General features: G+C 46.1%; 1 protein-coding gene across 1 annotated transcript; it reads left to right on the top strand.

The window, feature by feature from the left end:
• The first annotated feature begins 1,952 nt into the window (after positions 1-1,952).
• On the top strand, positions 1,953-21,082 carry RAE1 (ribonucleic acid export 1). Its single transcript, XM_068524402.1, has 12 exons — positions 1,953-2,126; positions 5,259-5,355; positions 5,930-6,034; positions 7,043-7,135; positions 11,084-11,170; positions 12,147-12,233; positions 12,679-12,750; positions 13,803-13,910; positions 16,236-16,342; positions 16,427-16,502; positions 17,089-17,283; positions 20,620-21,082. Exons 2-12 carry the CDS (start codon positions 5,266-5,268, stop codon positions 20,704-20,706), a joined length of 1,107 nt encoding a protein of 368 aa, XP_068380503.1. The 5' UTR covers positions 1,953-2,126; positions 5,259-5,265; the 3' UTR covers positions 20,707-21,082.
• The last annotated feature ends 1,165 nt before the right edge of the window (positions 21,083-22,247 follow it).

Raw genomic sequence — 22,247 nt, 5'->3', positions numbered from 1 at the left:
GGACTTTTTAATTAAAATAACAGAATTAAAGATCACTTCAAATGAAAAGGAACTGATACTAAAATTACAAGCATTCAGTTTCTATTTACCCAGAAATGGAATATAAACTGTGTAGTCATTCATAAATACTCCCTTGTGTAAAAAACTGCAGAAGGGTATACTAATGTTATTCACATGACCAAAATTTAATTTTACTTTTTATTTTTAAAATTTTTCACCTAGACTTTTGGCTCAATAATCATACCCATGGATACAGATTGTTTTGATCCCCCTTTTTGTTTCTGAGGGAAAAAGTGAGGTGAAGCCACAGACAGCCATCTCTAAAGTCATATTTTGAGGGGCAGACTGCTTGCATCCCAATTCCACTTCTACTCACTGCCTTTGTAGCTGGGAGAAGTTACAACCTGGCCTTCATTTCATCAACTGTAAAATGGGGATAATAGTGATAATACCTAACCTATAGTGTCATTGTGAGAACAAGTGTGGGTTTGAATAACACTCTTTAGAAAGAGTCAAGGAGTGTTACTGTTATATTTGGGTACACGTGCTGCTACCATTGTTCCACTGATGGTATATGCAAAACCAGCTTGTCGATTACATACCCCTAAACAACAGAAAGATTTTTTTTAAGCATGCTGAATAACCAGTATTGTACATAACAGAGGCTTCTGGAAGATTCCTTGGGCATGGAAAATATAATTCGACAAATATTAAACACCAAAATATGTAAGACTGTGCTTGGTGCTATATACATGGCCTTAAGACACAACGTTTAAAATCTAGGAAGCTAGACAAGGCAAATACACCCACAATCTTATGAGACAGAATATGATAAGCACTGAGAGAGCTTTGAGAGGGCTTTGAGAGTTGAGAGATGCTATGAGATGATTGATCCATTTGGTAAAGAAATTACAGGAGATGGAGTATCCAGTGCTTAAAGGAGCTATTACTATTATCATCATTATTTAGACGAGAGGTTCTGAACCTTGCCTGCATCTTAGAATCACTCGGAGAGCTTTTAAAAAATATTAATTCCCTCGTTCCACCCCAGAACAACTAAATCAGAATCTCTGAGGGTGAGGCATCAGAGTTTTTAAAAAGTTTCCCCAAGTGATTCTAAACACCTCATCTAGATCCTCGGTGCTCAACTGCGGTCCATGGCCTGGCAACCTCAGCAGGGAGTTTGCTAGAAATGTGGGTTCTCAGGCCCACACTGGACCTTCTGAAACTGCATTTTATAACCAGGTCCCGCGGATCCTCAGGCTCCCTGAAGATGTCAAGGCTTTTGGTACGCAGCCCACGGTGAGTAGTAAAGGAGAAGGGTCAGTGTATGTACCACAACCTCAGGAGATCCCTTCCTCTTTTTTTCCTTCAGACATTCTTAAAGGGGGAAAAAGCAACCACCTGAAATATTCGGAGTTGGCACATGTGCGTCATAACAGCCCCTTAATATTCCTATGGAACCTTACACTTAGCAAAAGGCCTTCATGTGTGTTACTTTACTTGAACCTAATTAAGAATAGCCCTGGAAGTTAGGCATCATTATCCCCATTTCACAGCTGGAAACAAGTCCAAAGAGACCAGATGGCTCAAGATACCCCAGTCGCAAATAGGGAGGCCAGGGCAGGAAACCAGGCAGCGTCCCATCAGCTTCTCGAAGGATGGCCTTGAGAACTGGCGGCAATCGTAATTTTGCTAGACTTGTCATTCACAGGAGAAAATTGTAACTAACCTTCGCCAGCCGGGGCCGCGGATTTATCAGAGCGGTCGCTCTGCCGCTACGTCGGCTACACCAACTTTCGACCAATCCGCAAACTGCTGGCACGAGGACTTCTTCTTGGCGTCAATAGCGCTTTTGCGCATGTGCAACTCCCTTAAGGGAGGAGCAGCCTTTTCCTTCTTTTCCCTGCCTTCCGGACAACACAGGAAGTGGTTCGGAGACGCATGCGCAGTGTCTCCGCGGTAATTAGGGTCGTTTCCTCGACCGGCGTGAGAAGAACCTCAGGCTCCCGGGATTCCTGTTCCCGCCACCTCGCTACCGCCTCCTCCGCGCCCGAGCGGGGTCGCAGGCTCCCGAGCTCCTCCCGCTCCCCGTCGCCGGCTTCCCTCCGCGGCGCGACTCTCAGGTAGGCCCCGTGCCGCTTCCCCCCGTTCCCAGCCGCCATGGCGCCGCAGAGGCCGGGTCCTCCCGGGCGAGTGCGGCCCGCCGCGAGGTGCTGGGGCACGAGCAGGACTGTTGGCGAACTCCATTAGTGGCCCCTGGGAGGGACGTCAGAGCTGCAAGGGGCCTTACGGGTCACCTCCGGTCTAACCCCCTCGTTTTTCTCGTGGGGAAACCGAGGCACCGGGAAGGGTCACAGAGTGGATGGCGGCCTCTGTCACCTCTGCCCTTCCTCGTCACACGTCTGGCTTCTCATAAGACACAAGCCACGTCGTTGACCTTCCCGGACCGTTCTTCTGCGGAAGGCCATCCCCCTTTAGTCTCCCCCACGGTAACCGGTTTCATCTCCTTTGTTGCATTTATGGCTCTCTGAACTGGTTCTTTTGTTTCTGTTCCCTCCATCAAGTAGTCCTGTATCCACGTGCACACACTGTGCCCAGGCAAGTATCTGTGAAGTGCCAGGCGCTGTGCTGAGGGCCAGGTGTGTTTCAGGGGAGCGTTCAGGCGGCTCTTTGCCGTGGTGGAGCTGGCGCACTCCTGGGGAGGCGACTGATTGCCACCAAGTTCCAGATGGGGACAGGTGCTGTGAAGAAGACGGAGATGCGATGGAGGCTCCAACGTGTTAACATTAGGAAGGCAGGGAAGCCTCTGGGAGGGGCCTTCCTTTACGAAGATGCTTTTAACAGCTTCACTGGATGTCACTTACACACGATAATCCGTTTAAAGTGTACATTTTGATGATTTGGGGAAGTTTAAGTCGTGTAAACATCATCACCGTGCGGTTTTAGACCGTTTCCATCACCCTCAAAAGTTCGCAGGAGGCCCCTTTTGAAGTGGGACCTGAAGATTCAAACTGAGACAGCTGGGGGTTTGGGGGAGGGCGGATCATCCCAGGCTGGAGGAACAGCTGTTAGGAATGCTCCAGGGCTGGGAGGAGCTTGCTTTGTTCAGGGGCAGAGAGGAAGCCATCAGAGCTGGGGTGCAGCAAGGAGGCAAGGAGCGCGCGCTTCGGTAGGCTGGAGACGTACACTTGTCTTCCGAACGTTTAGAGGGTCCTCGGTGTCCTGCACAACATGTGGCCCATGTAGGCTGATTAACGCTCGATGGCCCTTGTTCTCCCGTAGTTCATCCCTAATGGCAGAAATGCTCTCTCCCAAACTTGACGGTTGAAGAGAGGAAGGGACAGGCGTTTCAGGCACTGTGTGTACAACTTCACTTGGTTTTTGTAACTCTGTGAAGTGGATATCAGGGTCTGTTTTTACAGACGAAAAAATCAAGGCTAAATAATGTGCCCCAAATCATATATTTAGTTCCTGGACTTGACTGCAGAAGCCTTGTCATTCCTTTGTTTGCTTGTGCAGTTAACTGGTGGTTCAAATACATCTCAAACATTTGAGGCAGAGGTGGTCAGCAAGCACCACGGCCTCGCACAGGGCTGCTTTCTGAGATATTAATGCGTTCATAGACCTAGTAGGTCTACACTTGATGATTTTTCATAAAGCTCGGGAAACTCAAATGTCTCCCCAGAATTCCTCACAGTTTTCCCATTCTGTGTTGTCTGCTTAAGAGATGCTACTCTTGTTATCTCCTGTCCCATGAGCTGTATGTTATTGGGCTAGTCACTTTTGTCACTCAGCTGCTAGCCTCCTTTGGGAGAGGTTGCTGATACGGTAGGCTTCTGGGTGTAAAAATTTACTAACCAATGACAGAATTGAAAATGTGGCATCAATGTATGTGAGGAATCAGAGTTATAATACATAGACTTTCTCCTTGGAAGGAAAAAAGGGAAAGTTGTTTATGACCCACTATGCACGAGACACTGCACTTTCTACATAGATAATCTGATTTGATCCTCAGAGCAACTCTGGAGAAGGTGTTAATATTCTCTGTGTTTGCAGAGTAGGGAAAATGAGGCTTGGTGAGATCAGGGTCCCAGCTCTGGTGAGTGGTGGAGGCATGGCTCGAACCCAGGTGGGCCTGCTAGACTGTGGTGCCCAGGAGAAAACTCAAAGTGGGGGGATTCTTGCTGGGCAGATGCCCAAAACGTAATGCCAAACCTTTTGCTACTTAAGCAGACCAAAATGGATTACTTTTTTAAACTCTTAGGATCGCTGCCAGGGTTGGTTGCTTTTCTAAGTAACTTCATGCAGAGATATTGATCTATTCCAGAGTGCGGACATTAGTATGAAGACAGTGAATTGTCACTAAGTGGGAAGCTGGAGGAATGGGGCCTTCTGCTGGTTTCCAGTTGTGTTCCTGGTGCTCAGCAGCATGTCTCTAACTGTGTAAAAAGAAATGAGCGAATTTATTTTTTACCTGGTGACTGAAAAATACTCTGCTGTAACGTGTCAGTGTTTCTGAATTAATTGTGACAAAGTTAAGAAGGAAACTGGATGTGGGGTGTATGGGAACTCTTCTTTTTTTTTTTTAAATTTATTTATTTATTTTATTTATTTTTGGCTGCGTTGGGCCTTTGTTGCTGCACGCGGGCTTGCTCTAGTTGCGGCGAGAGGGGGCTACTCTTCGTTGCGGTGCGCGGGCTTCTCATTGTGGTGGCTTCTCTTGTGGAGCACAGGCTCTAGGCACACGGGCTTCAGTAGTTGTAGTTGTGGCTCGCGGGCTCTAGAGCGCGGGCTCAGTAGTTGTGGCATGCGGGCTCAGTAGTTGCAGCACGCGGGCTCTAGAGCGCGGGCTTCAGTAGTTGTGGCTCGCGGGCTCTAGAGCGCAGGCTCAGTAGTTGTGGCGCACGGGCCTAGTTGCTCCGCGGCATGTGGGATCTTCCCGGACCAGGGCTCGAACCCGTGTCCCCTGCATCGGCAGGCGGCTTCTTAACCACCGCGCCACCAGGGAAGCCCAGGGAACTCTTCTGTCTTAAGAATTTTCCGTTAAAAACTATTCTAAAATAGAAAGTTTATTTTTAAAAAGCACTCTGCTTATCGCATATTTAGATCTCTTCAGAAGAGAGAAGGCTGAGATCAAGCCGTTTATTTATTTACGCTCTGTTTCCCTTCCATAACTTAGTTGTCTGTATCTTGCCTCTCAGCGATGTGTATTACTTAGGAGAGGCCCTGTCCTTAGCTTTTCCCATTATTTTTAGGGCCCAGATGAGCTTGTTTGGAGCAGCCTCCGGGTTCGGCACGGGGGGAGCCAGCATGTTCGGCAGCGCCGCCGCAGATAATCACAACCCTATGAAGGTACCACCTGAGGCTGCATGGGTTTGTAGAGACGCTGCAGGGGGCCCCACGCTGGTGACAGCGAGAGAAACCCAGATGGCTTGGGAGCCTCCTTTGGGGGTGAAGACTCTGAAATTTTGTCCAGGCTGCTTTCTCAAATACTGGAGCAGAGAAACTGCATGTCCCCTGGACGAGTGTCCTGTTCCCCCTGACATTCCTGATCACTGGAATCCCTCGAGGTGCCTGTTAAAATTGCAGGTTCCTAGGGCCCAGCCCACAGCTGTTGACTCAGAATTTCTGTGGCGGAGGGAGGCCGGTGGTGCTGTGATGCAGCACTTCAGGGCAAGAGTGAGCGGGTGGGCCGTCATCTGGGGAGTGCGGCTGTGGCCTGCCTTGAGAGCGCTGCCTGCAGTCCGGCAGCGCCCGTGCTTTCACTGGCTTAGTTACACCCCGCTTCTATCAGAGTAAGAAAGGTCTGATTCACTTAGCTCTTGACACGAGGGAAGGCCACCATGAGGTGCTGGTGAGAAAGGAGGCAATTTTGAATTGAATTGTGACGATGTATACATTTTAACATGGACTTTTTCCACCCCAGGATATTGAAGTCACATCCTCTCCTGATGATAGCATTGGTTGTCTATCTTTTAGCCCACCAACCTTGCCGGGGAACTTTCTTATTGCAGGATCGTGGGCTAACGATGTAAGTGCTCCTTAAACGCGTGTTCTCTCTGTCATATCTCTTTGTATGGGCACAGTTAGCTTTTTTTTTTTTTTTTTTTTTTGCTCCAAGTGAATGAAGCAGAGAGTTCAGGCTTATTCGTGGCTTTTTTTAAGCACCGAGTTTAGAGTGTGAACCCGTCTGAATGGCAGGCATCACTTCTTGTGCCGATTTTTGTTAAGAAAGCAGGACCATATGCGTCATTCAAAAATTCCTACTCTAGTTCAGTATCTTGAAGTATATTCCCAGATCTGTAGTATTCATTGAAAATAAAAGTTGTCCATGACGGTATACACAAATTTCCCTTCTAGGCATCCTGCAAATGTTCTTCAGGCATATGTTAAAGTTTCTTCACCTTTAGATATAGCATAAATCCTGCACGGACACTATACTTACCAAAAAGAAATCATAGCATACGAAAAGAAAGATAAAAACTCTGGTAGAAAAATAGGCGAAGGGTGCTTAGAGGCACTTCACAAAGGAGTGCAAGTGGCCTGCTGGAGTAATCTTGAAACATTCAACCACACTCCTGATCAGATAAACACATTGTGGCTTTGCCACTCTCTTGGATATGGGACCTGGGCCAGTTATCTTCGTTAAGCCTTGTGTCCTGTTTCATGAGATGGAGATGACAGTTAAGTTCACAGAGCTTTAGCTGTTGTAGAGATTAATTCAGATAACGCATGTAAAGTACATCATGGGAAATCCTCAAGTCCCGAAATAGTTGAGACACAGGGTACAGACTTAAGGATTTCAGATAAATATCCTCCAGAAGAGCTGTACCAATTTACACACCTACCAGTAGTACAAGTTTCAGCTTATCCTTGCTGGCGCCAAGTATTATTCATTTTATTTTTGTTAATTTGATAGGAAAAAAATGTCTATAATGTAAATTTGTGTTTATCTGATTATGGCTTGGGGCAAAGGGCTTAAAATGCATATAATGTATCATTAATTGGCTGTTTGCGTTAATTTGTTTTATTACTATAGGTTCGATGCTGGGAAGTTCAAGACAGTGGACAGACTATTCCAAAAGCCCAGCAGATGCACACTGGGCCTGTGCTAGATGTCTGCTGGAGTGATGTAAGTTTCATTCAGTTTTTTCATGTTTTCAGAGTGTATATAAATGTATGTATGTTTTTATATAACCTGAAACACAAATAGCAAGTATGTATACACATTGTAGAAGTGCTGTTTCTGAATTTAAATATAGTAATTTATTGATACTCATAATGTAGTCAGTTAACTTTAGTCATGTTAACTTTAAACTCTCTGAAAGCTTTTCTTACATTAAAAAAATCCATTAATTTATTGACATATTTCCTTGAGCAAGAGATTAGACAAATTTTTAAAGCCTTTCCTACCTCTGCATGTTCCATGAGCTTATGTTGTTTTAAAACTAGAAATTACTGTCCCAGAAAATAAGTCCTAGGGGAAAAATTAATCCTCTTCCATTATTAAACTTCTGAAATATTTCATTTTTTTGGAAGTCTTTTTCCTCCCAAATCCTGAACATCAGCAATGTAAGTAAATGTGTTCAAGTTTATTCAGCTCTGAGCTCTTCTTTATTTTTCTTTTTGGGGGAGTGGGTGGGTGATTGGGGAGTTTAATGAAGGTACCATTTACAAAGAAACCAGCAGGGATGGTGAAGTCACGCACAGCAAGAGCCACAGCTGTGGAGGACCCACCCCTCCCTAAAGGAGGAGCCCAGGATTGACAGCCCGGCCTTTCTCTCCTCCCTTCTGTTGATGGCTGAACCCTGCAGAAGTGAGAAAACAAAGGGGCCTGACTGAGAGTCTGGGGCAGCTGTGCTGAGGAAGCTAAGCCTCAAGGTCCCTCCTCAGGCTCATGCAAAATTTTTTCATTAGATGCGATATGCAAACAGTAAAATTGAACCTTTCTAGTGTATGATTCTGTGAGTTTTGAGAAATGCATAGAGTTGTGGTCAAAATATAGAAGAGATCCATCAGCCCAAGGATATCCTGCTGCCCTTTGTAGTCAAATCCTCCTCAGCCCCCAGTCCCTGGAAAACACTGATGTGTTTTCTGTCCCTGGGGTTCTGCCTTTATCAGAATGTCATAAACAGAAGCCCTTTGAATCGGGCTGTTTTGAGCACACTGCATTTGAGGTCCATCCAGGTTGTTGTATCTGGCAGTAGTTTGTCTTCCTTATTGCTGAATAGTAATCCGTGGTATGGATGTATCACTCTTTGTTCACCATCCACGAGCTGAAGGACATTTGGGTTGTTTCCCATTTTTGGTCATTACGAATAATGCTGCTATAAACATTTGTATATTGGATTTTCTGTGACTATAAGTTTTCATTCCTCTTGCATTAATATCTAATAGTGGGCTTGCTGGGTCATATGTAATATAGGTTTAACTTTATGAGAAATATCAAACTACTCACACCATACATTTATGTGATCTTACTTAGCTTTCAAATAGGAAATGATTCTACTATTTATAAATATTTTGAGATGGTTAAGGAGCCAGAGTTGCTCCCATTTTAATCATTAGCTCTGACAGCCTTCTCTAAAGCATTTTTGTTATCTGTAAAATGTATTTCTGACATGTCTGATTGGGTTATTATGAGACTAATAATAGTTTTAATTTACCTGTAGAAAAATAGCAACTTGAATAGATTTTAAATATTTCTAATTTATTTTGCCTGTCTTTCTTTACTGATCAGGTAACAGATCAGAATTGTAAGTTTCTTATCAAGTATGGTAAGAAATAGAATTAACTGACACCGGAATTCTGTTGCTCAGATGTTACCGAGTAGCTGTTGGCTTTTACAGAGATGTGTACCGCCTGTTTCCGTTCTCCATCTCCATTAGAGTTGTGCGCCATCTAGTGGAGGCATTGAAACATAGACATGAAGAGTTCCAATTCAGTGAGCTGAGTTCTGAGAGAGGCAGGATGCACTGTGCTGGGTGGGCAGAACCCAGAAGGCAGCTCTAAAGTTTGGGAAGGGGGCTGTGAATGCTCCACAGAAGAGGCAAGAATTGAGCTGAATCTTAAAAGTAAACCATCTGCTTATATAGCTTTAGAGCATTGTCTCATCCATTCCAGGCCTGGGTTCAAATTTCGGCTCTATCTCCACTTTTTGACTTTGCCAAGTTATTTAATCTCTCTGAGTCTGATTTTTCACTTATAAGATGAGGATAATAATAGTATTTACAACAGGTAATAACATTATTTCGTTCCAGTAATTGTCAGGCACCTATTGTATGCTAAGCACTTGGGATATAGTGGAAGTCAGAGTAGGCGAGGTAGGCGAATCCTGTGCTTATGGAACTCATGATCTGTTAAGACAGACGTAGAGAAACAGAGAAGGATTGCAGGTAGTGGAAATCAGTGACAGCTAGATTCAGCCACGTAAAGACTAGCGGGGCACCTGTGGGAAGTGGTTAAGAGACTTGTTTGAGGGAATACAGGGGGTGAAAGGCTGAGCCCAGACCTGGACCTTCCTGGCTCCAGAGCCCATGCACTTAACAGCCTCCCTCACAGGGGCTTACAGGAATAGGAGCTAGCCTGGGAGAGGAAGGCAGCTGTGGAAAGGCACAGCAGCACAGAAGAGCCACGGTTAACGCTTGAGGCGTAAAAGCCAAACTTGCTGAGGGTGATTCTCTGGCAGTCTGAGGACGGTCGGTCTGGCCACAGCAGGTGGACCTGAGAGGAGCTGAGTCGAGAGCGCTTGGGAATCTCGTTTCTGTGCCCCAGCCGTCTGATAGACTGGCCTCTGTCTCAGTGTGTCCACTGGGGCCTGGCATCCTGCAGCTGGTAGGATTGGCATTTTATGAGATTGAGGGGCCAGCGTTCCACTCAGCCTCGGGGCATCCCACTCCATTCGTTAGCATCTTTCCAAGGATTTGTGCAGTTGCCCTCATAGCTTCATTAATAGAGAAGAAGGTTTTCTCTCTTCTTTCGCGTGGGGAACTGGCGACTTCAAATGGGAAGAAGTTTTTGCTAGGGGAAGATAGTGGTAAATCTTTGAGCTGTGGAACCAGAAATGAAGTACTGTAGGGCAGGGGTCAGCAAATTATGGCCCGTGGGCCAAATCTGACCCATTACCAATTTTTGTGAATGAACTGTTCTTGAAACACAGCCACATCATTCATTTACATAATGTGTATGGCTGCTTTCAAGCTACAACAGCAGAGTTAAGGAGTTGCAACAGAGACCTCTTGCCCTGCAAAGACTGAAATATTTACTGTATGGCCCTTTAAGAGAAAAAATTTGTTGACAGCTGGTCTAGAATTTTCAACTCAGTACTTTTTGTTTTTAAATTACCTTGTGCTTCACGTTGACTGACCGACTTTATGAGTTCTGTATGTATTTTAAAACCACTATACAGTGACTGCCAATTTTTTAAGCTATTCTGTAGTTTACATTGGACCGGTGACTATCATAAATTAGTGTAGTTTTATTGCATGCACTTTAGAATGCTATGAGATACTGAGCTGAAAAGTAATAATGATTGTACGTGTGGTATAGAGCGGGAATGGGGCGGGTAGAAAGAGATACAGTAAATGTGGCAAAGTGTTTACAGTTGGTGAATCTAGGTGATAGGTTTATGAGTATTCATTGTATTATTCTTGCAACTTTTGTGAAGGCTTGAAATTGATGAAAATAAGAAAAAAATTTTGAAGTGGCTCCTGGTAGGTAACACACATCGATACAGGATGTACAAAGGCTGTTCCCGGAGGACATGCCAGTGGCCACGGCTGCCTCTGAGCGGCGAGCTGGGGTCAGGGGAGACTTCGTTTTCACTCTATAATTCTAAATGCTGTTCAGGTTTTTTTGACCTTTTTACATATTATCTCTTAGAAAAAATTAACAATTAAAAAGAGCAGAAAATGTGTTTTGTATATGATATTGTAGCTTGCAATACTCTGGCCCCCAAATAATTGGAAAAATTAAAATTGCAAAATAAAACCTGCCTCGGTATGTTCAGTCTAATATCTAGATGTTCATATAGAGGTTTTATTTTTCTTAGAATGTCAGATTTTTTTCTATTTTATTTTAGGATGGGAGCAAAGTATTTACGGCATCATGTGATAAAACTGCCAAAATGTGGGACCTCAACAGTAACCAGGCGATACAGATAGCACAGGTAGTAAAAACTTACCCTCTGCAGGAAGGCTGGGCAAGGCTGGTGCCCAGGGTTGCGATGATTCCTTAATTACAATAATTCTCTATGATAGGAAAGATGCAGTTTGACCATTCCAAATCAATTAGATTTAAATATACCAGAAACCTCTGTAGCACAAAAATGGCACCAATTTTGTACACATTCTCGTTTTAACTAGTATTTCATAAATTGTTCTGTCATGGGTCTTCCGTAGTGTGTGGATGAGGAGGGCATAATAAGGAGCTAGTGACATTAAAATCTGTAAATGGTACAGCTGGTTCTCAACATTCTGACACCCATGTGTGGCTTGCCTTGTACCAACTGCATTTGGTCACATATTCATTCGACAAGTCTGTATTGAATGAATGCTTGTGATACTCCAGGCACTGTCCTTAGGAGTAGAGATGCAGCAGTGAGTAAGAGGGACCCTTCCACATGCCAGGAGCTTTTACAGTCTGCTCGGGACAGCAGGCAGGTTCTGTGTGAAGACTGCTAAGAAAAGCAGAAATGAGGAAGACGAGAGAACCTGGAACCGGAGGGTCTGGCCTGGCGAGGAAGAGCCTCTTGACACCGAGACATTTTCAGGAAGGTGTTTTGTACCGTGAGATCGCAGCACTGTGTGCTAGAAGCACCTCCTCAGTCTCTCAATGCGTGTCATCTAAGTGATACAACCGTGGTGGAGTTCCCTATGAGTTATTTCTGAATATCTCCCCCTTTCACTCTCACATGCTAGTTAATTATGGTTAAAATCAAATTAAATTTCGTTAGAATGGAAGGTAGATACATGCTCTTGATGTTACATTGAATGTTTTGGTCATGGGGAAGGGCTGAACTATCCTTTGGTTTTTGTTTGGTATGACCTCAGTATTTAAGGTTCCTTTTCTTTGAATTTCCAGAACCAAAGCTGTGTAGCATATTATTACATTCACCTTGGTGTATTTTGGTTTTATCTTGAAAGCACGATGCTCCTGTTAAAACCATACATTGGATCAAAGCACCAAACTACAGCTGTGTGATGACCGGGAGCTGGGATAAGACTTTGAAGGTATAATATACTGTTGAGGGACTGCATGGCCTGACCAAGATTGGCATTTATTTTATTATTATTTTTAAAAATTAATTAATTAGTTTTATGTTTGGCTGCATTGGGCCTTCGTTGCTGCACGGGGGCTACTCTTCATTGCGGTGGCTTCTTTTGTGGCGGACCACGGGCTTCATTAGTTGTGGCACACGAGCTCAGTAGTTGTGGCTCGCGGGCTCTGGAGCTCAGGCTCAGTAGTTGTGGCCCATGGGCTTAGTTGCTCTGCAGCATGTGGAATCTTCCTGGACCAGGGATTGAACCCGTGTCCCCTGCATTGGCAGGCGGATTCTTAACCACTGCGCCACCAGGGAAGCCCGATATTTATTCTTGCACTGTTTGGACTTTAGCTCTGAATGGTCACTTACTGGGTTTTTATGGGTTTGTTTTTTGGGTTTTTTTTGTCTTTTAGTTTTGGGATACACGATCATCAAATCCTATGATGGTTTTACAACTCCCTGAAAGGTGTTACTGTGCTGACATGGTAAGGAATTTTTAACTTAGTAATAATTATTTCCTTTAAAAAAAAAAAAAAAAAAAGAAGAAAAAAGGCACTTCTTACCTTATGATATCTTGCAATCAGAGGGTAATGTAGAAACCCTTCAAACTTTAATAATAGACGTGGGATGTAGTTTGGATTGCCTCAGTCGTCTTAAATCTGTAGATTTTTGTGCTGCATATGTTCCAGAATTACAGAAACCTGGATGTCACATTTTTTTAGTCACTTGTATGAACATAGGCAGATAGCCACATGCCACGCTGTCCCCAGAATGCCATGCGCTGTGTGGCTGGAGGAGAACTGGCAGTAGCTTGGTGGTGTGGTGCCAGAGCTCTGGTGACTGTCTCTGAGTGAGCGGGATAGAAACTAAAGAACTTTCTCTGTTGGTTTAGCAATAAGTTGAAGTTTTATACCAACTGCCCCAGTAATTCCACTTTTAGGAATTTATCATGAGAAAAGTAAAGATGCAAATTTTTTTGTTCTCTATAATATAGTAAAAACATGGGAAGTGACCCAGTGGCCCAACAAGACAGACATGGTTAAGTGAACCCTGTGGTGGGTTCATTTGAGGGAATGTTAGATATGTGGCCACTGCTAGTGTTCTCTGGAAAATGTGTGGGGTGGTGCTCACTAAACACGCTTTGAGTAAAGGATCAGCATTATATAGAAACATACATATACACACCTGTATAATGTTCAGGAAAAAACACGGGGGTTAGCATACCATAATGCTAACAGCAGTTATCATTTGATGGGGCGACAGAGGTGATGTTCATTTCTTCTCTATTTCTCAGTACATTTTCTAAATGTATATTTTGTAGTTTTAAAAAACGAGTCTTTTAAAAAGATATGAATGTTCTACTTTCAAATACGATTTCTCTAGGTTACCTTGAAATGTGATAATATCATTGAACTGTTAAACTTGAAAAAAAATTCAGACTTACTTTTGTGACTCTAAAAAAAATTGATCTAATACTTTGGTATGAAAAAGAGCACAGTCCACTTTAAGCACGTCTCTGCTTTCCTGTGTTTTCCAGATATACCCTATGGCTGTGGTGGCGACTGCAGAGCGGGGACTGATTGTCTATCAGTTAGAGAATCAACCTTCTGAATTCAGGAGGATAGAATCTCCGCTGAAACATCAGGTGAGTCACAAGTCAAATCAAGAAGCTCGTATTTAGCACTTGTCGCAGGCAATCTGGCCATGTGGCCACATATGGAAATCGTTGTACTTTCAGACATTCAGAGGGGGGTGAATTTAAGGATATAAACACAAATATTTAGTGAGTAAATACCATCTTCTGCAAACATCCCCCGGGTTCGCTGCATGCTGCTGAATGGGTGCACACCTCGGTGGATTGGTTCCATCGTGAATCCACAGCTTCCATCTTTAGCTTGGTCTTTGCCTGCCACAGATTCTTAGATCTCCTTCACTCTCTTCAGACCCCTGGACACTCCCTCCGAGAACATAGAAGCTGATGGTTGGGAACTTCCCCATCGTCCTCCTGCTGCATCTAGAACTCTGGCTACACCTGCATCTTCCCTGCCTTTTCCCAGCTGTTAGGTGAGCCTTCTCAGGAGCCTTAGGCTGTCAGCCACCTGCCTCTCTCCTGTGTCTCATCTCCCCTCTTCTTGTACTTCATTGGCACTGAACCAGGCTCAAGTCCAATCCTAGGAAACAAGCCTCTTCTGACCCCCACATCCTCTGCCACCTCGGTCCCTTTTTCCCTTTGAAGTCAAGTAAGTGTCTTACGTGAGCTTTCTTGGTTCCCTTACCTCCCACTCATCTCTCACCCTCTTTGAGACTTCTGCCCCCATTACTCTACTGAAACTGTTTCCGGCATGGCCACTGATGGCTTTCTAATCAGTAGCTCCAGTGGGATACTCATCAACCCTCATCTTACCGTGGCAGCAGCATTCGCTGCTGTTCTTATTACATATTCTTAAAACTCTGTCCTTGGTTTCTGTAATGCCAGCCTCTTAGGTCCTGCCTCTCTGGTTGCTGCTTTGTCTTCCTTGATGGTTCTTGCTGCATGTTGAGGTTCCCCAGGCGTCTGCCCTTGGCCACTGCCTTCTCTACATCTGCCGGCCGTTGCTGTTGCTTAGGTACGCCTTGTGGGCTGGAGACTTGGATCCCCAGCAGGCCTTGCCTCTGTGCTCCTGACAAGGACACCCACAGTCTGACAGCTCCTTTGCGTCCTCCTCATGTCTCAGCCCAAGAGCCAAACCCGTGCCAAACCCAGGACCACTTTCTGCAGATCATGTTACCTCTTCTCAGGATCCTCCCTGCTCATTCTCCCCAGGCTATGTATATATAGAGATATGTGTGTGTGTCTTATATATACGTACGTGTAGATTTTACTCATCTTGTTTTTTCGACCAGAGCATAGACTCAGTGAGAGCAGGGATTTTGTGTTCATTGCTGCCTCATTCCTGGCACCTGGAGCCAGGCCTGAATAGAAGGCATTCTGTGTTTGCCGAGTGAGCAGTCTTTACCTGCCCCTTCCCACCACCCCAGCCTGCTCTTCCCCTTGTGCTCTGCATCTCACTAAATGGGGCCTCCGCCCCTTAGTTGTCTAAGCCAGAAATCAGGAGTCGTCCTTGATTCACTCTCCCTCCTTTCCTCCTCTCCCATCTCATCAACCACCAAGCTCACTTCTACCCTGCATGTGGTTTCAGATCTGTTCATTTCTCTCCTTCCCTCTGTCCACATTTAATGCAGCTCTTCTTGAATGACAATAAGAATGTGGATCTGTGCTCCTTTGCCCCCGGAGGCTGGGCCGTGGGCTGTTGCTGTGGGATCTTCTGTGAAGTCCAGGAAACCCTCCTTTGGGCCCTCAAACTCAGTGTTGGATCAAGGGCAGTGTCTGGCTTTTGCATAGCTTATGCACGGTTTAGAAAGTTCTGGCCGCGTCCACTGTATGCTTGACCCTTGGTCCCCCGTGCTCCACAGGCAGACACTACTTCCCTTTTCCAGTTGGGGATGCAGAGGCTCTGGAACGTTGGGTGACTTGCTGGAGGGCACTCGCCTAGTCAGTGGTGGGCTGTGAATCAAAGTGACATGTTCTCCCGACCTACCAGGGGGCCAGCGCCAGAATAGGACCTGGAGGGGGCTCTGAGGGCCGCGTGCCCCGCTGCAGCGACAGCAGGGCCTTCAGGGTGGCAGAATAGGACCTGGCGGGGCTCTGAGGGCCATGTGCCCTGCTGCAGTGACAGCAGGGCCTTTAGGGTGGCAGAGGGAGAACAGTGCCTGGATGGAAGCACTTGGTCCGAGGTTTATTCATAAAATCACGTGGCTGGGTAAAAAGAAAATAATGCTTACTGGAGGAATAGAAGTTATCTTCTTTACCGTATTTGAGAAATACTGTTTCTGGTTCTTTCAAAACCCTAAAAGCTGTTTACAGTCACATTAGTTATGGAATGTTAACAGCTTACATTGTGATGATATACTTTTTCCCCCCCAACTGTAGCATCGATGTGTGGCTATTTTTAAAGACAAACAGAACAAGCCGACAGGTTTTGCCCTGGGAAGCATTGAGGGGAGAGTTGCCATTCACTACATCAACCCCCCAAATCCGTAAGTGAGGCCTGATCAGCTTGAAGATTTTCACTTGAAGCTTTTTTTGAAAAAGGAAAACTAAGTTGGGCCTTTGTTTTTCAGTGCCAAAGATAACTTCACCTTTAAATGTCATCGATCTAACGGAACCAACACTTCAGCTCCTCAGGACATTTACGCGGTACGTTTTTAGAAACTGTAACCCTGAGAATGTGTCTAGAAACTAGACTTGGAGGTGGGTAGCTGAGTCATTATGGGATCAGAAAAGATCACTGTCATTGTGTGTGTTCGCGTGCAGAGATAAATGGCTTACGTGAGAGGTTTCAGTTTTCTGTTTTTATGAACATGTTGACCGTCTTCGTTCTCTCTGTTTCTGAATGCAGGCTTAGGAGTTTTGGGGAGCGACTTCCACCTCTGTGAGTGCTGGTAGACAGTTGATACACTTAGCTAAAACCGGGAAATTGCCGTTTGCTGAAAAAGAAAAAGGCATTTTCCTGAGGTTCGCTCCTTGGTGTCACTAGCTTACATACTTATTAACCTCTGCTGACTTGTGTTTTGAACAAGAGGCGAGATTCAGTCCTGGGCTGCTGATTGGTTCAGGAAGTGGGGCTAGTTTATCCTGTGATCAGCGGGCCGCCAGCTCTACTGAACTGACCGTCTGTTCCATTTTGTGTCCTGACTGAACCAGGAAGTCTGCATTGGCGAAAACCTGATTTCTCCTCCCTCCTCTGCCTCTGCTTCTCATTGTACATATCCATCATTTGTAGGTAAATGGAATTGCGTTCCATCCTGTTCATGGCACCCTTGCAACTGTGGGATCTGATGGTAGATTCAGCTTTTGGGACAAAGATGCCAGAACAAAACTAAAAACTTCGGAACAGTTAGATCAGCCGATATCGGCTTGCTGCTTCAATCACAACGGAAACATATTTGCATATGCTTCCAGCTACGACTGGTCAAAGGTGAGAATTCCCAAACCTGCGCTGGGCCCCGTCAGGCAGCAGAGCCAGGCTCTGGAGTCAGAAGGCCTGGGTTTGAGTCGCGAAGCCTCCCCAGACACGCTGTGTGTCTGCAAATGGCATGTCACCGTCACCTCACTGCAAAGGGAAACAGCAGGGCCTCCCTGTCATGCTTTCCCTGAGAACGTGCCCACGTCAAGAGCTTGGTCAGCATAAACCCAGCGGCCGCCACTCGGGGGGGTCCGAGTCATCCGGTGATGCCAGGGGTTGTTGGGCGAGAGTGAAGAGGGCTCAGCAAGGCCGTGGGGCTTCCACCAGAGGCATTGGCTCTTTGCTTGTTTGCTGTGTGGGGAGGAGGGAAGTTAGGGACTGACAGGGTCCTGGCTGTGTTTTGGAGTCATCCCAGCGTGATGGTGAAGAGAGCAGACCTGGGTACTTGGGTTCCAGAGCCGTGGTATCTTTCTTGCTCACCTCCACACGTGTCTGTCTTCACTGGTCCTGGCCCCCTCTCCCTCTCCCTCTCCCCCTCTCCCTCTCCCCCTCTCCCTCTCCCCCTCTCCCTCTCCCCCTCTCCCCCTCTCCCTCTCTCCCCCTCCCCCTCTCTCCCCCTCTCCCCCTCTCCCTCTCTCCCTCTCTCCCCCTCTCCCCCTCTCCCCCTCTCCCTCTCTCCCTCTCTCCCTCTCTCCCTCTCCCCCTCTCCCCCTCTCCCCCTCCCCCTCTCCCTCTCTCTCTCTCTCTCTCTCCCCCCCCTCTCTCCCCCCCCTCTCTCCCCCCCCTCCCCCCCCCTCCCCCCCCCGTTCTTCTCTGCCTGTCCCCTGTCTCGTTCCCCCATCTGTAAGCACACACTTCGCCTCTTCTAAAACAAGTGTTAAGAAGCCTAGTTTCCCTTCTGTTAAACTTGTCCAGAGTGGTGACCCCGTGCCCTCTTTGTTCCCCCACCTGTGTCTCCTCAGTTTCCTGGACTGTAGTCAGGTTCTTGCTGCCTTTGTTCTTGTCCAGTACAGAAGCTTCCTTGCTGTCTGTGCTGGGCACCGGTCCATCCCTTCCTCTTCCCTTCACAAACCCCTCCCCTTGGTTTCTCTGACCTTTCTCTGGTCTGTTGTATTCCTTCTCCTGACTGCTGCTCGCCATCTCTGGTGGCTTCTGCTCTTCTGCCCACCTCTTGTATGCAGGCCTTTTTCTGTGGTTCTCCTTCGGGTCCTCCAGGCGTGTCTGCATTCACGAAGCAGCAGCTCTTCCAGCCTAAGCTGGTGACTCTTCCATGTCTAACTTGGCTCCTGACCTCGCTCCCCACTTCTTCCGGTGTCCCAGTCCCAACAGGATGTCCGCCCCTGGCTACCCCCTAAGCACCTTAACCTAGGAGATCAAAATCCGGTGGATTTCCCCCCCCCCCCCCCCCGCCCCCCGCTTTACCCTCCTGCTTGCGGCTTCTCCTGTGTTCGTTCCTCTTTGAGGCAAACACCTCCTAGTCAGTGGGGTGTCAGTCTCGGAGTCGCCTTTGGTTCTCTCTCTTTCTCAGAAGAGCTGGGCAGTCACGGAGCTCTGTCCACTTCACCTGCGGTACATCTTGCCCGCTCAGCGCATTGTTGTGATGCCTGCTCAGGCCTGTGGGAGGCGCAGTCTCTCTGAGCCTTTGCTTATGTGAGCCGCGTAGCTGCCTTTTTCCAGCAACTTTACTGAGTTGTAATTGAAAGGCAGTAAATTGCACACATTTAAAGTTTAGTTTGATCAGTTTCAGTATCTGTGTATATACCCAGGAAACCTTCACCACAGTCAAGATAACATACATTTTTATCTCCCCCAAAAGTTTCTGTGTGTATCATTGTAATCCTTTCCTTCACGCACACATTGATCTGCTTTCTGTCATTATAGGTGAATTTGCATTTTCTAGAATTTTATATAGGTGGCCTCATATACTGTGTACTCTTTTTTGCTGTTGAATGTGTCACTAGTTTGTTTTTTACTGCTGAGTAGTATTCCATGGTGTCTCGACGTATCCACTGTTTGTTCATCCGTTCACCTGTGGAAGCCACGCACTCAGTTTTGCAAAGAGTGTGCTTTTTTTGGTTCTGCCTGGCTGGGGTTGGAGCCAGATTGTGGCCTGAGGCCTCAGTTTCCCCGTGGGCCTCTTCGATGGATCTCCTCTTCTTCAGCTGCTCAGCCTGCAGCCACATTAAAACTCCATGTTTAACTCACATCACACTCATGGCTCTGCATGTTTCAGGCGTTGAAAAAATAGTTGTAAATTGAAAACAGTGTAAAATCAAAGCTCATCGCTTTGAATGCTACTCAGAATTAATTCATCTGAGCAATTAATGTCAACTTAACCGTGGAACACTTAAATTATAATCTTTTAACTTAAAAAAAAGTTGCTTACGAATTTTCCATTGTTCTTAGTTGAAGGACAGTTATCCCCACATATGATTAATATTATTAGCTTGTTGCTTGAGCGTAACTGTTCCGAAAAGCTGCACTTTGTGTATTACGATGAGACTTAATGGTCATTGGGTGAGCAGAACTTCTAGAACTATCTTGGCGTAACTGTCAAGGAGTGAGAATAAAGCATATCATTGCACTGCAGGCGGCAGAACGCACCCAGAGGCGCTTCCCACCTCCCTGTTCCAGGCCTTTTGGTTACCTCGGGTTTCCACTCATCTGTCTTACCCACACCACTCTGCTGTCTTCCTGAAACATAAGTCCTGTCATTGTCATTGTCACTTAGCTTTGTGGCTGCCATTCCTTTTCCCTGTGGGACAGTTTTCACAGGCCTCGGCTTGTTCACAGCCCTTTCTAGCCTGGCCTGAGCTGGGTGCTTCCGACTCCCCCAGTGTCACACAGCCCCCCTTCCTCCTCAGCACTGGCGCAAGCAGACACGCTGACACCTGCACTTCGCCTCCCTCTGCGTCTGGGGTGGCGCATCCTGGGGCTTGCCCCGCTCCCTGTGACGTCACAGACCAGAAGTCTCCTGTGCTGAGAAACCTCCAGCCCATCCTCCGCCACCCTCCCTCCCCAGCCTGTGCTCACTGAGGGGGAGTCATCTTGGCATTAAAGCAGTGGAAGGTGGACAGAAGTCTCAGTGCTGAAAAGATAAATATATAGAAGATCATCCTTCTAAGGGGCACATTGAAGACATTTCCACTGAGTCCTTAACCTTTACTCTGAGGATTAAAGTTTTTCTTTAACGTTTGACTTTTATTTCTCTCCATTTACTTGTTTTATTCCTCCAGAGAGATTACGCATCATGCATGGAGCACAGGACTTGGCATGTTAAAAGTGCCCACAAAATGCTAACCTGATTTTTAATCAATTTTTAAGGTACTGTTTTTTTTTCCCCTTTAGGGACATGAATTTTATAACCCCCAAAAGAAAAATTACATTTTCCTACGTAACGCAGCCGAAGAGCTAAAGCCCAGGAATAAGAAGTAGTGGCTGGAGACTTGTGGGTTGTCCAGAGTTGTCTTCTCTCCACTCTGCCTCATCTCTGTACGAATTTGGGTCCCAGCTTTCGGTGGGTTGTCAGCCATGGATATGGATTTCAACCCCTGGAGAAAACGATGTCATTGTTCAGCAGTCAGGAGCCTGGCGGCCACGGTGACTGTCCGTCTCTCCATTCCACTGCCGGTTACAGGTTTCGTCTGTAGCTCTAAGGGGATTAAAATTATTATAGAAGTTCTTAGATTCATGTGGGCAACTGCCAGGTATTTTGCAGTGCTTCGTTCAGCAGTGTATGTATTAGAGAACATTGGGAAACATTCTACGAGCCTTGTACTGTATTTTGTAATAAAATATTTTGAAGATTGTCTACTAAGCTCCCTTTGTCCGTCTCTCCCCTTGCCCACCCCGTAAGCTCTGAAGTGGTGGCCCTGCTCGGCATCATCATTAGGTTTTGATTTGTGATTGCAGATGCCCTGTGGGAAATGCAGAAATTTTGCCCCTTAGGGGAGAGGAAATCCTGAGCTGGGAGTATTTCTGCTGTGTGGATTGTCTAGCAGCAGTCTCTCCAAGCATTGGTGGGCAGAGTTTGAATGTGTTTTTCTTTTGCTTCCTTCATTCCTGTCTTGGACATTCCAGTGCTTTTCAGTTCTGCAGGGCAGGTGTCCTGGTGACTGGAACAGGGGTGTTCCTGTTCTGAGTGACAGGCCTTTGTGGGCAAAGCCCAAGTGGGTGACGCATGTGTGGCCTTCAGGTTAGAACCCAAGTCCCCTGCATGGGAAGTACTCGGAGCTGGTGCCCCCAGTAGCCATAGGTTTGGGGTGTTGCTTTTTTATTTCATGTAATTCAAAATTCCTGATTGGTAAGTATCTGAAATGAGAGTCTGTTGTGTTTTTACCCTGCAATCCCAAATGCTTTTTCTGCTTTACTCTTTGGGGCTGGTGTGTAAATTAACTTCCTGAGTGTGGAGCTCTGGCATTGATAATCCTGTAAGACATGTTTGCCTACTCTTAAAAGACAAAATAAAGTTTCCTACTGAAAGACATTGCCAGCACTCAGTGGTTTAAATTCTTTGGTAGTCAGATCACAGATGAATTCAGACCATTAACTCTCCGGTTCTTTTGGTCTGAAAAGTTTTGTTTTGGGTTGGTTATTTTTTTCTTTTATTTTTTTGAGAGAGAGGGAAAGGCAGGTGCACTAGAAAAGTCTTAATATTCAAGTTAACTGTTTACAGCTAACTTTTTCCTTCCCTTTATGAATCAGCCCTGCAGCTCTGCGATCTGTGTGTATCGGCAGATACGGCGAGTAGGAAAGATTGCCATGAGTAGAGCCAAGCTCTAGCCAAGCTCAGGCTATTTCAGAAGCCGATGTTCGTTGGAGGTGAGAATAGATGGATCACTTTTAGTTTGGCCGCAGTTTTGTTACTCTTTTTTTACAAGCTAGTGACTGGCTATGGTTGAAAATGACCACAAAATAGTGAGTCTTAAGTCATGAGCCTTTTAGAGTGTTCTTTTCCAAGACTGGCCCTTGTCACA

This window comes from Eschrichtius robustus, chromosome 16 (genome assembly GCF_028021215.1).
Source record: "Eschrichtius robustus isolate mEscRob2 chromosome 16, mEscRob2.pri, whole genome shotgun sequence".
NCBI classification, from domain to species: domain Eukaryota; kingdom Metazoa; phylum Chordata; class Mammalia; order Artiodactyla; family Eschrichtiidae; genus Eschrichtius; species Eschrichtius robustus.
This window is presented reverse-complemented; position numbering and strand designations above follow the sequence as displayed.

Excerpts from the sequence above, each read along its gene's own strand:
- RAE1 (XM_068524402.1), top strand. The coding sequence starts at position 5,266 with ATGAGCTTGTTTGGAGCAGCCTCCGGGTTCGGCACGGGGGGAGCCAGC. Across the intron at positions 12,234-12,678 it reads GCTGGGATAAGACTTTGAAG|TTTTGGGATACACGATCATC; the intron begins GTATAATATACT and ends TTTGTCTTTTAG. Across the intron at positions 17,284-20,619 it reads CCAGCTACGACTGGTCAAAG|GGACATGAATTTTATAACCC; the intron begins GTGAGAATTCCC and ends TTTCCCCTTTAG.